The sequence below is a fragment of the Mus pahari genome, chromosome 6, assembly GCF_900095145.1.
Source record: "Mus pahari chromosome 6, PAHARI_EIJ_v1.1, whole genome shotgun sequence".
Taxonomy (NCBI): domain Eukaryota; kingdom Metazoa; phylum Chordata; class Mammalia; order Rodentia; family Muridae; genus Mus; species Mus pahari.
In genome coordinates this window covers 23,903,942-23,921,323 of record NC_034595.1, presented here as the reverse complement: position 1 = coordinate 23,921,323, position 17,382 = coordinate 23,903,942, and the positions used below count along the sequence as shown (strand labels likewise).

General features: G+C 38.9%; 1 protein-coding gene across 1 annotated transcript in view; it reads left to right on the top strand.

Moving 5' to 3' along the window:
- Window positions 1-2,382: 2,382 nt before the first annotated feature.
- Megf9 (multiple EGF like domains 9) overlaps window positions 2,383-17,382 on the top strand; it is a 102,260-nt gene continuing 87,260 nt past the window's right edge. Inside the window, exon 1 of the mRNA XM_021200136.2 lies at window positions 2,383-3,102. Within this exon, the coding sequence (XP_021055795.1) occupies window positions 2,511-3,102 (592 nt within the window). The 5' untranslated portion in view covers window positions 2,383-2,510. The remainder of the gene's footprint in view (window positions 3,103-17,382) is intronic.

The window sequence follows — 17,382 nt, the reverse complement described above, 5'->3', positions numbered from 1 at the left end:
ATATCCAATAGAGCAAATGTCAAGCCTTGTCACCTGATCTGGAGTTTTTGGGACAGAGGTTTCTGCTCTAGTCTTTCAGCTAACAAAACTCAGAGTTAGCAATAGCAATCGAAACGTTAAGTGACAATAGAGCATAATTGGTGTGTCAAAAAGGCTCTGTTAAAAAACAAACAAACAAACAAAAACCAGTTCTGTTTGATCTGTTTAAAGAATTAATGGCCTCATTTTAAAGACAAGGAAACTGAGGTTCAAAGAGGGTAAAGTTTTCCTTCCAGGACACAAGCTTTCCCTGTGAGCACAAGAGGACCTCTTTCAGATTAATCAGCATGTGTTACTGCTCACTGCTAGGCACTGGAACACAGAGCTGGGCGAGACAGGCACGGGTATTAATCACAAGTTCTAGTCCTAAGGTTGATGAGTGCCCAGGAGAAGTAATTAAGTCATGTGGATGGTTCATTTTATTTGTAGTACTTATGTCTAAAAGCCATCATTAATCCTTTTAGGAAGAGGCAGGGGTTGATAGATCAGGGCTATAAACAAAGGCCAGTAGGGAACTAGGGAGGGATGAACTCCCACTCAGAAATCCAAGTCCTAGAGGATGTGGCATTTTGGTTGGGGCTGAGGAACCAAAAGAATACATGGGAGGGACATGCCATGTCCACTCCCTTCCTAAAGGCAAGTTAAAAATAGAACCATGGTCAATTCTTGCTAAATATTTGTCTTCAGAACAGTTACATGGCCCTCTCATTTAGTCCCCTATTTCTTACATAGGTAGGCCTCTAAAGACACACCCAGAAACAATGTCACATTGAAAAACAGAGAATTCACATAAAACACACACCGGTATGGGTATGCATGCATTAGTATCTTAAACATATCCCATGAAAATATAAGTTCTTATATTTGCAAGATCACACATACAATCTTCACAGAGACTTACAAATGTGTTTATGCTTTCATGCACAAGCTCCAACATATCCTCTCCCCACCCACTACTCACTCGGGCAAATAAATGCATGCTTTTGTTAACACACAGGAGTTCACACACAAATCTCATCCTGCCTGTCTGGTTAGAGGAGAATGACTAATGGGAAATCATGCACAAAGGCAAGCATCCTAGGAGAGGCCACGACTGGGTTTACAGTGAGGCTGTTGCGATGGAATTAAGCCATCAGATGACAAACTTGTCCTGCCAGATTGCACCTAAAAGTTGCTCAGCTGAGGCTACAATGTCCAGCAGCACTGGCTCCTGGGTGATGATGCAAGTTTGCCTGCCTGATTTCCAACTTCCTCCAGAGTTTAATGTCATCCAGGGTCAAGCTCTGTTATCAGCCCAACCCCAATGCAGGCAACAGGCAAGAATCTCTGGGGACTCAAGAGGCGGTGCGGGCTGCTTTCCAACCTTAGGCTTGTCCTGACATAGTGCAACCCCAAGTGGTTAGCATTAATGACGGTTTACAACCGTGGGCCAAGCATTGGGTTAAACCCTTCAAGTACATGATTTCATTTTCACAACTCTGAGAGGGGGATGGGGTGTGCCCTCTCATCTCACCATTTACGTGGTTAAGAAAACTGCTTGAGCCACAAAACCACTCAGCCAGAGAGACAAGGAGCTGAAATTCAACCTGGTCCTAGTCTATTCTTTCCGAGGTTCTGGGCATAAAGTTTGTCTCCTCCACATCCTCTTGTGCACAGGATGGGGCTCCAGGCCGTGCCATCCAGCTTAGTGCAGGGTCAGGCCATCAGCAGGTGCTTAGTGCGGACTTGGACACAGAAGTCGGCTTGCTGAAGCCATCAGCAAGAGCTTTAGTTTCCCCATCTCTGAAATGGGGGTGGCAGTGTTGACACCGCAGGGCCGAGGCCGGCTGTCTTGAGCAACAGAGTGAGAGCGGAGCTCCATCTATATCTTAGCTGCCACCACCCTCGCCCATCGCGGGGATGGAACCCAGCCCCCGCCCGAGTCCGGGTGCGGCTCCGGCGCCCCCATTGTTCAGAAGGGCGGAGACGCTGTCCACTGGGGACTCCCCGCCCCGGGTCCAGCTCGCAGCCCAGTGGAACAGATGATTTGGCCAGGAATCTGCCGCGCGGGCCGCGTCCTTTGTCTGCTCGGCGGCGTTGGGTGCCCAAGGCCCGCGCCCCGCTCTGTGGGTAGACAAAGCCGGAGCCGCAGCGAACCCAGCCGGCTCCAACACCTCTCGCGCCTCCCGACGTCCCGCCCTCTTCCCTTTGAGTCCTCTGATTGGTCTGCACCGTTACAAAGAGGCCGGGAAGCGGGCGGATCACGTGGGTCGACGCGGCTTTCGATTGGTCAGGCTTCGCTGCCTATCGAGGAGGGCGGGCAGTGCGCGCTCCGCCCAGTCGCTCCCTCCGCGTTGAGGCCCGCCCGCGGGGCCGGCCGCCTGTCAGAGGGAGGTGGCGATGGTGCTCTTGGTGGCGGCCGCGGCGGCAGCGCTTTCCTTGGTCGGACGGCAGGGAGGAGAAGATGACTGACCGATCGACTGGATGAATGAATGAATGGCGGAGCCGAGCGCGCCATGAGGAGCCTGCCGAGCCTGGGCGGCCTCGCCCTGTTGTGCTGCGCGGCCGCCGCAGCCGCTTCCACAGCCTCGGCAGGGAATGTCACCGGTGGCGGCGGGGCCGAGGGGCAGGTGGTCCCGTCGCCCAGCCCGGGGCTTCGGGACCAAGCCAGCAGCCCCTTCCCTAAGGCCGCGACTCCCACGGCGCAGGCCCCGCGGACCGGCCCCCCGCGCACCACGGTCCGCAAAACCGGGGCTACAACCCCGTCAGCCGGCTCCCCGGAGATCATCCCTTTCCGCACCAGCGCACAACCCGCTGCCACCCCCTTCCCGGTTCCGGACCTCTCGCCCGCCACCCCTTCGGAGGACGGACACACTCCCACCACAGAATCACCACCCTCCAGACCCGCGCCCACCACCCTTGCGAGCACAGTTGGCCAGCCGCCGACCACCTCCGTAGTCACCACCGCTCAGGCTCCCAGCACTCCAGGGACCCCGACTGCGGGGTCCCCGGACAGAAGCAGCAACAGCAGCTCAGTCCCGCCCACCGCACCTGTCACCGAAGCCCCTGTTCCTCCTCCCCCAGGTGAGTCTCGGCGCTTCCTAGTCCCCTGGACCTTCCCCCAGGCACTGCCTATTTACACACCCGGCCTCCACCCTGCCCGCTTCTTGCCCAAGAGCTTCCCAAGGGAAGATCCGAGCCCCAGTTAAAGTAAAGCCCCAATCCCTGCAAATCTAGAAAGTCTTTTGTCCCCCAACCTGGTGCCATGCTCCATCCAGAGGGAGCTGCTGCTATATGGAAGGCTTAGGGTCTCTTTCTAAAACAGGGTTTTCTGGCCTTTGTCAGAGTCCCAGAATGGACACAAACTTTTGTATTGGATCCGCCCAGAAGGCCACCCTACCTGGGATATTTGGGGGGAAGTTTGAAGGCTAGGATGGCGCTTTATCAATGTGCAGGTAAAAACCTTGAAGGGCTTCCCCCAGAGCTCTAGTGTCCTTGTTTGTTTCTTTTTATTGGTGTAGTTAATACATGTTGGTGTGTGCCTGTGTTTCTGCGTGTGTGTGTGTGTGTGTGTGTGTGTGTGTGTGTGTGTGTGTGTGTGTTGGAAAAGATGAGCAATGTAGTTTGCTTACAAACAGGCCACTTCAGGCCTGGAATTACAAATAAATACGGCACTGTAGTCGGTGTTTTCTCTGCAAATAAGTAGATTTTATAGGTCATTTGGGACAGGTGTGTATCTAGGTTGAGCAAGTTTATAAATTAGGTTAAATCCCTTCCTTGCACCACTTCATTCTGTCTCAGTTCCAAGGTCAGTGCTTGGGCAAATGCCATTTGAGCCAGGGATACCAGTCTTTGCCCTTTTTAAAAGTAGGATGTTCCTTGCTGCTGATGCTGACATGCCAATTTCTGTTTGAGCTCACAATAAGAAATGCAGCGCTTGTGCTGGTGAAAGTGTTCAAGCAAAGTTAAGATACAACTGCTCTTCTTTCACCCTTTTGCATCTTAAATAGGCCAGGAACTCAACCAATAAGGCCTAGCTCTTTAAGAAATTCAGCAAGTTTTCTGAGCTCTTTGCTTTGCATTGGGGTGGAGATTGGCCCAGAGCACTTTCTTGCCTAGCTTGATCTGATTGTTGACCTAATTCTTAGGCTCAGTGGTTTACTGTGGAGTCAGGTATGGACTATAATTGAGTTGGTAGAAGATTTTCCCAGATGGTTAAGCCTTGAATTGTATGTTGGAGCTTGGCAAAGGCACAAGTAGGAATGCAGATTATTCACCCCCAAAAGCCACATTTGGATCTTTTTTAGCTTCAAGGAATGTACTAACTAGCTATTTTTTAAACTTTTGGTGCTTTTTAGCTTTTTATGAAGAGAGATTGACATATTACTAAAAGTTAGACTAGTACCTAAGTGTAGACTATAGAGTCCATTTTTAGGTTTGAATTCAATCTTATTTCCCCCCTTTGTCAAGTATGGACAGGTCCTTGTGATCTTACTTTCTTCAACCTCCAGATGAAGGTTGTCATGGTCCTTATAGGTTTGCTGTGCAAATTATGTAAAATGGACTGAGTGTGTATACTACACATGTACTAAGGAAGCAAAGACAAGAGGATCAGGAGTTCAGAGCCAGCCTAGGCTACATAATACATTTAATACAACCTGGAGTGTATGGCAAGACTCAAGAAAGAAAAACAGTAGAGAGAGGTTAGAAGAAGAAAGAAGAAAATCCACTAAGTCAATGCATAACTAACTAGTGCTTAGAATAGTTCCTGTGTTTGATAAGCACCTGTGTGTTGTGTTTTATTTATGACCAGCTCTGTTTTCTGATTCAAAAAATATGGAGAAGCCAAGTGGGGATTTGTGACTTCTATACCTTGTTTTAGTAAATAGAAAAAGGATGAGTTAGAATGTCTGGAGTTTTAAGCACATAATATTTAACTTAACAATTGCTTCCTTTTGTTAGTATCTGATAAATAAACATACAATTAATGTCATTTCACTTTTGACATTTTAAGAACACAAAGATAATCCTTATTGCCAAAAGAGATAATCAGAAGCCTAAAAGAAAAGAACAACAGTCACTCCTCCACTGCTCTCTAGTTCTGGTTCCTAGAGGACCTAGAGGTTACTCCTCATAGCAGTTTGCTCCATCTTAAAAAATTTCTTTCTGGGCATATATCAACGCAGTTGTATTTTCAAATAAATTTTAGGGCTCAGGGGTAGAGAATTGTTTAATATGAATAATCACCATCAAAATTTAACTAGTAATTTGTAAAATTAAAATGGATATATATATACATACATATATATCTTCATTTTGATGTATTCACTTAACTGTATAACATCAAACTTAATTTTTTTCATGTAAGTACCTTGGTTCTGCCTGTATTCCTTCCAATAGTATTTTTCATTGTAAATATGGACAGAAAAAGTGGACTTGTTTAACCAGCTTGTTATTAATTCGTTTAACCAGTTCCTAATTTATATATATATATAATATATATATATATATATATACTATATATACACATAGATTGCTTTGAAAAGCACAGAAAATAATGTATTCTTGTTAAATCCATCATGTATTTATTATATTCTCTGATAGTTTGATACCAAATCAGCGCTTAGAATTCAAATCAATTTTAAGTGAAACCAAGCTGGGTTTATGAATATTTACCATTTGAGCTGTTTTTCATAATTTCTATAGGCCAACATCTGTATGGCTGTCTTTCTGTAGCAAACACTTCAGGATATCAAATTGAGGTCATTCACCTTTGTTTAAATAGTGTATCACTTATAGTCTTCTGTGAATTTATTCACAGAATTGTCTGTGTTTAGTTTTCAGTAGCTTGACTGACTTTGTGGCCTACTGGTATTCAATTTTAGCCTTATAGTGATATATTCAAGGATACTTTTTAATTATAGCATGGACTCCAATATACTTTAGATAGTAAGCATAGCTCTTCAAAAGAGGGAAAACTTCTACATGAATTTGAAAGAGCTGATTTGGCTTGCAAAGCTGGATTTCCTGCCGCTGGGCAAGATGGTTGTAGAATTTTATTTCAACATTTCTATGAGAACTGGTTACCCTCTAATATGTCATTTGATTGGAAAGGTCTTTTAAACTGCTATATGAATCAGTAAAAATTTCCTTCCTAGAGATTTAGCTGAAAGCTCTTACTACCTGTCAGTTGGGATCCCATTGTTTACACACTGATCTGCAAACTGAAACTAGTTGCCCAGCAAGCACTTTCCTCTCACAAACTTGGTATAACACTATACTGATTGGCTGGATAAAGGGTGGATGGAAATGCTATGATCTTATTAGAGAGTTATAATCAGCAGTAAGGCCCTGAGGTAGTGACAAATGCTTTCGTGTTTGTGTTACATGGACTAATTAGGATCTTAGAACCCACTAAAGCCCAACATGGCTCTACATTCTAAGAAATACTTCTATAGGCTTAGGTAAACCGTCTCTGCCTTAGCCAACATTTGACTAGATGGATTGTGGCCTTTGGAAACATGTACAAGTCTGTTTTCTCTGTGCACGTCTTCAGATTTGAGGGGTGTAGTTGTACTCTGAGTACAAATAATAACTTCGGCTTCTTCAATTCGTCTTTATTTCACATGGCTTCATATTTCTTCACTGTCCTGGTCACCTCTATTCTGAACCTTTTCAGTTTTGTGTAACTTCCCTAAAACACAGAACAGAGCTGAACCCAATAGTCCAGATATACTCCAGCATAGCTCAGAGCAGAGAGAGTAGTTACCTTGTTCTTTCTGGGTACAATACTGATTTTGTATTTAGTCCCCTAAGCACAGCATTATTATTATTATTTTTGGCAGCAAAATTGTGTGGTTGACTCATTGAATACATCAAGATATCTAACTATTTTAACTTATGCATTTAAAGGATACTTGTTAGATAAATCTTCTTTTATCTGGACTTAGAAGTGTTTGTGATTTTTCTAAAATATCTGAAATTTTCAATGCTCCTAAGATTGTTTATGTTAAATTCAGATGTTTGTTAGAGCTCAAATTGTACTCCACCCAGGTTGTTCACATGACTTGCAAGGTGTTCCTACAAATCAAATCTAAGGACAAGTCAGGACAGGTTATTCTTGCCTCACTGGGAAGAAGAAATTCATGGATTTTAAAACAGTTTGGAAGGGAAGGGATATTAGCTTATGTTAGTTCTCAAGGGTCTCTTTCAGCTCTTAAGTTCTGTGATGATTAAATGTGCATGATTCAAGACACATTTATACCTTATAAGGAGTCTTAATTATTTACTTATGCTCCAGATTACAAGAAGAGACTTTGTTTAAGCAAGCCTCAGAAGCCAGTTTGAAATCTCTAACTTCTCTGAGGTATGACTACAATATTACAAATGGATTCTATTTGATTTGCTTTATTTGCTTGGTTTTGTTTAAGATAGGGTCTAGCTGTAGCTCAGGCTGACCTAGAACTTGCTATGTGGCTCAGGCTGACCTCTAACTTGTCATCCTCTTGCTGCTACCCCCCTTGGTGGTTGGAGGTGCCACCATGCCTAACACTTTAGAGTTCACTTGAAAAAAAAAATTCTAGAAATGCAGGATCCTCCTAGCTGGACTTGAAGATTATTTCTTTAGCCCAACAGTCTCCACTGTTAAAGCCAGAGTGCTATTTCATGTAGTTATTTGTGACTAACTAACATTTATTTTCTGGAAATAAAAACTATAGGCTCTAAGGACAAGACAGATTCAAAGCCTTTTATCAAAAACCCATATATATTTATATAAGCTTTTCAGATTTTAGGAAGTTAACCAATACATCCTGGTGAAGCTGGGAGAATATCTAGTAATCAGACTTATGAAGACAGTCATAATAATATGTTCAATATCAATAATTCAGTGGGCTAAGAATCTTGAGTAGCCTTGCCTTTGATCAAGCCAGGCTTTATTGTCATGCATACTCAAAGCAGGGCTTGCAGGATAAACAGCCTGGTTCTTAACCTATCTTGGAATACATACAAGTACTTCCTTCCCCACCTTGGATAAGGTTTCACTGTTACCTGGGTTGGCCTTCTATTCATAGGCTTAAGCCATCCTTCTGTTTCAGTCTAAGTAACTGGAATTATAGGAGCTCACCACTGTGTCTGGATTCTCAATAATTTTCTTCAATATTTGTTGGGCCCAGACCTTGCATTACCTGGCCCATACTTATAAAACACACACTTGAGCCCAAGCTTTGCCTGTGGCTTTGCCTATGGGAATTTAGCAAAAGCAAGGTGAAGCAAAGTCCTGGCTCAATCCTGCTAAAGGAGGACAGACAAATTCTGTGCTCAATATTTCTTTATGCCTGCCTGGGAAGGGAACTAGGTGGTCCAAGGAACGCTCTTATGTCTTAAGAGAGGGACTCTATGCCACTGATATTAAAAGCTGGAAGCTTCTCTGTAAACACTGTTTAAAAGCTCATCAGAGCTGCAGTTTGGGTGTCTATCCTAAGCCCTGTCCCTTCCCTAGATCAGTTGTAGCTTGGTTCTAAAATTGAGTTGCCCTCCTTACCCCTCTGCATCCCAATAAATGGAGTAGGTTAGAGGGAAAACATGGGCATTTGTGATAAGACAGGTGGGCACTGAGAACACCCTGCACAGCCTTCTTATCTGAAGACAATATGAGAGTCCAGTGAGCTCTCTGTCTCCCCTACCTTAGACACAGGGGAATAAATATTAACACCATAAAAAGATTACCAGTAGTGGGGACCTCACCATGCTTTGTTATAAGGGGTTCACCTAAGGCTAATAAAGCTTAATCCCCTTTGGGATCTGTTCTAAATTTTGGTATCTTTTGCTACTAAGAGTAGCAGGAAAAATACTTAATTTTAGATCTTCTACTATTTAGCATTAGGTTTGAGGGTTATTAATTTTCTTCAATATTTGTTGGGCCCAGACCTTGCAATACCTGGCCCGTACTTATAAAACACACTTCGGCCCAAGCTTTGCTCAGTTACCACTATAATAGTAATTGCAAACATACTGCCTTAAATTCATTATGTTGGTTCATCCTTAGAACAGTGAGGTATTATTAGATAGTATGATCCTTATTTTTTTCTGGTGCTGGAGATTAAATCCAGGCCCTTGCATATGATAAGTACATACTCCTCCTTTAAGCTGTAACTTCAACCCTGTTTTATAAATAAGGAAAATGAGATCCAATATTCTTTGGTATTTACTGTATTGTATACTGCTCATCGACCTTTAACTTTTTGTTTTATAATGGTTTATGGCTGTGATATTATTAAACTATAGCTCATCCTTTTGATTAGGGTTTATCTTGCTTTGATGGATGTATTTGTATGAATTATCTTTAGGTTCAGTCATACGGACTTCTTATATTCACTGTATAGTATTCCTGGCCTTAGTGCCTACTGTTGTGTATAAATTCCTTAATCTGATTAGTTTCTGGGAAAGCATAAACTCCATAACATTAGTTTAGAGTCTTTTGAATAATGTCTCCAGGAAGCCTTCTGGCTAGTTGAAAATTTACACATTGAAATAATCTGACTAGGTCTTTTTATCTTGATTTAACTAAAGACTCATAAAATTAAAGTGCATTACTTTTCATCTTAGCATTCTAAACATATGTGCATTATCCTTCCAGACGTCCTGGCACCGTTATAAAAAAAGAATGGACCGAAGTATTACAGTGTTGTTTTTACTGATGGGTAAATTATGGGTAGAGAGATTACTGCTTGAGGGTACGTCATAGAGCAGAAGCAAATAAAGATAGAGGATCTTGTTTAGTGAAAAGAACATTAGATGATATTTTTAATTACATATACCTTTATTTAATGCCTTTTACCTTGGTCTTGATTTTTTTGTTTTCTTTAGATATAAACATCTTTATTGTTAATTTCAGCATTATATTACAGGTATTTCTGTGACTACATTTAGGTGTTTTTAAAGTATAGATTTTAGTTTACCTTTTCTTTAGTAGAAACATCTATACCATGTATACCATCTGTACTTGCAACTTGCAAATGGATTCTATTTGATTTGCTTTATTTGCTTGGTTTTGTTTAAGATAGGGTCTAGCTGTAGCTCAGGCTGACCTAGAACTTGCTATGTGGCTCAGGCTGACCTCTAACTTGTCATCCTCTTGCTGCTACCCCCCTTGGTGGTTGGAGGTGCCACCATGCCTAATACTTTAGAGTTCACTTGAAAAAAAAATTCTATACCATCTGTACTTGCAACTTTAAAAAGAGATTTTATTTATTTGTGATAAAGAAAATAAAGATTATGCACATATCCATGTGTGCTCAAAAAAAGTAGTAACCTATCAGGTCTTTTTGCTCAAATACATCCAATATTTTTATGTCAAAATAATCTCCGGTGTGATGGCACTCTTCCACAGGTGTCACTGTCAAAGAACTCTTCACGGTCGTCTTTCTTTGCTCATGTTTCCAGTGCAAACTCCTCCATGTGTTGCTCTTACTCTGTCTCATTCATGGGCCCTGCCCTTCTCTCCCTGTTATTTAAGAAGCCAAATTACCCTCTCTAGTGAACAGTTTACCACTTTGTCCTCCTTCAATGCATCCTCAAAGCCCGATTCTTCCAAGAGATCTTTCTAAATGAACAAAAAGTCCTTGAAGATGTCTTAGTATCAGGGTGCACAGAGTTGAACTTTTTTTGTACAGAACAAAACCTCTCTTTTTTTCTGTGACTGACTTTTTTGCATATATATACTTTTTAAGCAACAAAATATAAAGTATTTTAAGTAGCAATTTCCTTTTCTCTTATGAAAAATATTGGCTATTCTTGATACAATGCTTTGGTATATGAGGCTTAATTGTGTTGAGAAACAAATGTTTTGATCTTTTGAATGACAGAATTTTCCTTGTAGAAATACAATTAAAGTTAATAGTGAACAGAATGTTTCTAATAATTAACAAGTATGGGTTTCAAAGTGCTCTTAGAGTCTTCTAGAACTTTCCATCTACCTTGAGGTTAATTATTTTAATTTCTGTGTATTATCTGAGTGTAAAAAGGCTTAGTTTCTGTCCTCTATTGATTCTGTTTTTGGTAAGATGATAAGTTTCACATTTGATCATTTTTATTTTTAGCTGTTGTCCTTGGAGTTTATTTGCTGAGTTTAATCCTTTGGCTGGTTTTAGTGCCCATATTTAAATAGCCGAAAGATGGTGATAAGAGATTAGGATTGTCTACATATCTTTCTTAGACAATAGCTGGTACTCAATGTAATAAAAAGAACCTAGTCATAGTTAAAAATAAATGGTATGGGAAATAACTAGTTAAGCTATGAAATTTGATTGGGAAACTCAAATATATTTCTCTTCTTTATCTTAAAATGTTTTATTTAGAAATAGAAATGGTAAAAATCTGTTTGGAAATATCTTAATCTCTATCTTCAATTGCATTGCTCCAAATGAATCTGCTGGAAGAAAAAGAGACTTCATTTCAGCTTTCCATTCTAGTCAGATATTTAACACTGTGGCAACAAATATAACTGAGTACTTATACGGACAACTTCTTGTCAGGCTTTTAAAATATACATCATTTGTTCTTAAACAATAAAGAAGTTAAATGTCATCACCCCATCTTATAGCTGGCAAATACTGAGACTCAGAAAGCTTAAGAGGAAAGGAGACAAGTGAGATGACTCAGGTCATAAAGGTGACCCTCACCATGCAATAACTTGGGTTCATTACCTTGAACCTGCATGGCAGAAGGAGAGCACTGGCTCTCATAAGTTGTACTTTGACTCCACATATATGTGTAAGTGCACTCTCATGTGTAAGCATGCTTACACAACACATCTAACTCTCCAGTAATATAGTAAGAGAGAAGGAGAGAATAGACTCCCACAGTTGTTGTGATCTTCCCCACACTTGCTGTAGTACATATACACAAAATTAATACATGTAATTTTTAAAGAAGTAGTTTACATTTATATCGCCATTGAATAACCCAAATAGATTTTCAGTATTTAGTGACCAAATGAATGAATGAAGTGTGGTGGTAATTAGAGTACAGTTAATTCTTGAGGACTATAATGTAATCATGGCCTTCTCTCTTAAAATGAATTTTCCTCTAGTTTTTCCCTTTTGCTCCTATTAATAGAGCATGTGAAACTCTGAGAGCTTATATATTACACTAATTATTCATTTTTATTACATGACATTCTCATTTCTATTTTTCTTGACTGAAAGAAAAACCAAAATAGACAAATGAGAATCTGATAATTTGGGGGGAAAGAATAGCTAAGTTAGAAAGCTGAGTTCTTGTATAAAAGATATGGCCTTAGAGTCACTTTACTAATCTCATGATTTGGGCAAATAATTTCATTTATGAAATGAAATGAAAACTTTGACTTATAAACTGTATTATTTGGGTACTTGCACTTCCTCAAGTTGTTTTTCTGTTTGTTTGTTTATTTACTGTATCCAATTTTGATTTTATAGTCACACTATAAAATGAAAACAATGGACATAAGTTGTGATAAGCATGCTAAATTTCTATGTACATGAGACGAAGTCAGATGATATGACACAGAGTCATGTAATTGGCTTAGCAAGTTTGGTCTGAGATACTTGCTCAGTGTCAGGGAGATGACATTCTGAAGAAAGCATCTGTAGAAGATGCTGTCTGAGATGGGAAACCTCCTGAGGCCTGACAAAACTACAAAATGTAGACAGGCAGAGATGATGGATTAAATGTATTTTTTCTTTAGGAAAGATTAGCTGCGGTCTCTGATGAAACCTGAACATAGGATATTGGGTCTTTTCTCCATTTTATCTAAAGAATTTGAAACAAACACTTTAAAGTTAATTTTAATTAATGTATCTGGAGAGGATATTTGATTCTTATCTTTCACCTTCTATAAAAATCAATTCAAAATGAACCAAAGGCCTGAATTTAGTACCTGAGACAATGCAGCTTCTAGGAGAAAACATAGGGATGAAATTTTGCCCCTTTGAGATTTTGGGGTGGGCAAGAACATTTTAATTGAACAATGATATCACAGAAACTAACCTCAAGTATCAATCGGCAGGGCTTTTGTGAAAATTAAAAGTTTCTATACAGCAAAGGAAACAGCAGAGCAAACAGTCCACATAATGGGAGAAAAAATTTACCAGCTGCACATCAGACAAGGAGCTAAAATCCAGAATTCACAAAGAATTGCTCAAATTAAATGCCAAGGAAATTAAACTGCCAATCCACAAATGGGCAAATGAAAATACATACTTTTCAAGAAAAGAAACACAAATGGCCAGTACCTATTTTTAAAAATGCTCAGTATCCCTAGCCATTGGGAAAATGTAAATTAAACTATTTTGAAATACCACCTCGGCCTTGTCAGAATAGATATCATAAATAAATATGACAACAAATATTGGACAGGATGTGGGGAGAAAGATATTTTATTCACTGGTGGTGAAAACTAATACAACCATTGTGAAAATTAGTTTGAAGATTTCTCAAAAAAATTAGAAATAGAACTACCACATGATCCCACTATTTCATTCCTGAGCGTGTTCCCAGAAAATTCTGCATCCTACCACAAAGATATTTGCACCCTTATGTTTATTGCTACTTTTTTCACTATAGAAATCAGCCTAGTTGTCAATCAACAAATGACTGTATAAAGAAAATTTCCTATATATATTTCTATTCAGCTGAAAAGAAAAGTAAAATCACAGATTAGCAGGAAAATGAATGCACTTAGAATCTATGCTTTTAAGTGAGGTCACAAAATCTCAGAAAGAAAAGTAAAATATGTTCTTCCTCATCTCCACAATCTAGCCAATAATATATGTAAATGTCTAAGCACTGTGCACATGGGTACTGTATAACATGTAGAAAAGAAGACAAGAATGGCTAAATATTTGGGGTTGGGGAAAGATTTAATTCAGGCAAAGGACACAAGTTATGAAAGAGGATTTAAAGCTAACTGTTTTTCTAGTTCGAATTTTGTGATTTATTTTTCATTTTTGATAAATGCATAAAAATATATTTGGTAATAAGACTGTATAATCCAGGGTGAAGCTCCAGAGCTTCCATACCCAATGCTATCCTAACTGTATAAAAGCTCATTCAGTTATACAGTTTCTTCCATTCCCAATGCTATTCTAACTGTTCATTCAGTTATACAGTTTTAAGGTCTGCTTAATATTGGTGTATGCTTTTTTATTTGCATTTTTCAAAATACATAAATAAAAATTTAAATGAGAAAAATTTAAACTTAACTTATTTAAATAGACACTGTTTACACTGAACAATATTTGAATTCATGGCATTTTTTAACTGTATTTTACCAATAAAAATCTGATTTTTTTCCTCTTAAAGATACAGTGCACACTAGAAGTTTGGTTTCAATCTGTCCATATGTTTTGCAATTAGATCAGATGGGGTTGCTTTTATTCTGGTAATAGAACAGCTGTTCTATATGATGCCTTGCCAGGGAGACAGCTAAGCTCCAAGGAAAGGAGAAATCTATTCATTTGGAAGAAGGAATGTGTTCGGCCTAGTCAAAGAGAAAGTGATAAGGAGCAGGAATGTTTTCAACTACAAGAGGAATGTTAAATAAATTTTAGTTAGCCAATGTTATGCCCTTGAGATAACTGATTTTGAAAGCTTGTTTCGGTATTAGGTTGTTCTTAGCAACTAGCATATTTCCAGGGATCTTTTTATATTTTCATGGTTTACTTTAAATCTGCTGCTTTTACTTCATGAATGTGGGCAAAGGGGTAAGCAGTGAGCAGAACACGAGAGTCCCGAGGTTCTTTTAATTTTAATGCTCATTAAAGATATGTATGTCTGTACATATGTACATACTTTTTAGGTTTTCTTCAGTCTTCTCAGTCATTTGTAGAAATGTAGTCTAGGTGTGGGAATGGCTACTGGGAATAATGGGGGCAATAAGAGGGGTCAGCATTCCAACATGCTGATTTTAAAGCCTTATTTTCCTATTGAGGCTTAGTTAAAGAAGATATCAGGCCTTTACTGCTGCACATTTCTCATTTGGCTTTATGTTCCTTACAGTCTTAGTTCTGAGCATACAACATTAATAGTACAAACCCACCACCCACTAACAATGTGTGGGATAATGAATAGCTAGACAGTATTCCAAACACACAAAGCAATTTGGCTGTTGGGTATTATTATACTGAATTGTTGGTATATTGCCTCCAAACCTATCCCGTTTAACTGGTTTTAATTTCTGTGTTAGTTTGTTGCTTCAACTTGTCCACAAATGCAGGACTGAGAGGTTCAGCTAATCAGTGGAATGGAAGTCAGAACCAAATTCCAGCCCTTCTTTCATTGATTTTACGTATTATTGAAAGTACTTTCTAATGGTCTCATGTCAGATTCTCTATCTATAAAATGAAATATATTTTTCAGTCTCCCAAGGTTTTTGAGAAGTAACACATAACTTAATTTGGGTTTTTCTCAAAGAAAAAGACATTATAGAGTTTAAGCTGTTTTCTAGTGGGTTTTTTTTTTCAGATTATATGGTTTGTATTCGTTCATAATGTACTGTGAATATGATAGCCTTTTAAAAGCAAACAAAAACCATACACAAATTTATATGTGAGTTTATATGTTATATTTTATAATATTTTTATTTACTTTCTTGTATAATAAATTGTTATTTTTAAAGTTTGGGGCACTTTAGTGCCATTCTTTGTTGATTACTTTGATGAAATACAACATAATAAATCAGGCTTTATAAATCTTTAATATTATATTAATTGATTTTTGTCTGCTTGCTCATTTCAATTTTGGCACAGGGCCTCATTATCTAGCCTGAAATTTAAGTGTAGGATGGCCTTGAACTTAGATCTTACTGCTCCAGCTTCTTATGTTCTTGGATTATAGGCATGTGCCACTAGGCCTGGATCATGGCTGCCTATTTTGAATGGATCCTTCTTCACCATTTTTATGTTCAAATGTATAAATATATGTTTTAGAATATGAAAGCAATTGCAAAGTTAAAAGTAAACTCAGATACATTTTAGTGGTAACTGTAGATACTTTTTATACCAACATTATTTTCCTCTCCTTCCCTGCCACTGATATAATTCTGTATGTAGCTCATGCACAAAAAAACATTCTTTCAGATAACTTCACAAATGTGAATATTTTAGAATGAGATGGCTTCTAACTGAAGTTGTAAGTAGAGCCTTTAGTGTTATTATGTTAATTTATTTTATAAAACACTGAGAGCTTGGTATGTTCAAATTACCATATTAGGTACTTCCTAATACTGGGGAAAATTATCCTATAAACCTTTTTATTGCCAACTTTAATATTTTATTGCTATGCATATCACTCAATTTTTCATAGCAGTAAATGAGATTACTTGTTTGTTAAGAGAAGAAAAATGCAAGTTGAATTTAGCACTCTGGAGTCCAAAGATATGATAGATCTACATGGAAAGATTTACCACATTTAAACGATTTATCTGATCTCAATAAAGAGTACAAATGCACTTTACATAGTGGCCAAGATGATTTGCTTGGTGTTCTCTGGTGGAGCCAGATCAGTGACTTGCTCTTGTGTGTCTCTCCAGTACAAACATGCTTTTTTTTTTTTTTTTTTTTTTTTTTTTTTTTTTTTTTTTTTTTTTTTTTTTTTTTTTCTGGGTTCAATTGGCCCCTGAAAACCTAAAGCATTCTGACACCAAGCCTGGCTTGTAATAGTTTCAGTCCTGTGGTAAGAAACCAGGGTGCCTACCTGCCCAGCTCATACATTGCCAAAATGCTCAGGTGCTATGCTGAGGACATGGCTTAAAAGTAGCCCTGGCCTTCCAAAAACTGATATACCATGATCTGTACTTTCTGAATTTTGAACTATGAAATCTATAGTGAATCATAATACTGTTGAGAAAGAATTTAATCATTTATTGTGTATGGCAGTGTTAAATAATTGGCACTTAAATTAATGGATACCACATATTATTCACTCAAAATTAGTTGTCATTATAATTTATATTGTTTTATTACCTATCAATAATGTTAGTGTAACATCAGAAGAATGTAATTCTAGATTAATAAATTTGACAGTCTGACAAGACTTTTATAATTTGGAAGACATACATTGTCACAGATCAAATTTCTCTAATACATGTTTTTAATATGCAGGGTAGAACCAGTGTTGTTACAAAGACTATGCCCTATCCTTTGGAAGGACCCAGTTCAAATGAGAATCATTGCCAAATGTGACAGCACTGGGCTACCTGAAAGCTAATTTAAAAGGCAAATGTAAGCACTTGGTTTAAGGGGGAGGAGGATCAGGATGCCAAGACCAGAGAGAGTGAGAGAGAGAGAGAGAGAGAGAGAGAGAGAGAGAGAGAGAGAGAGAGAG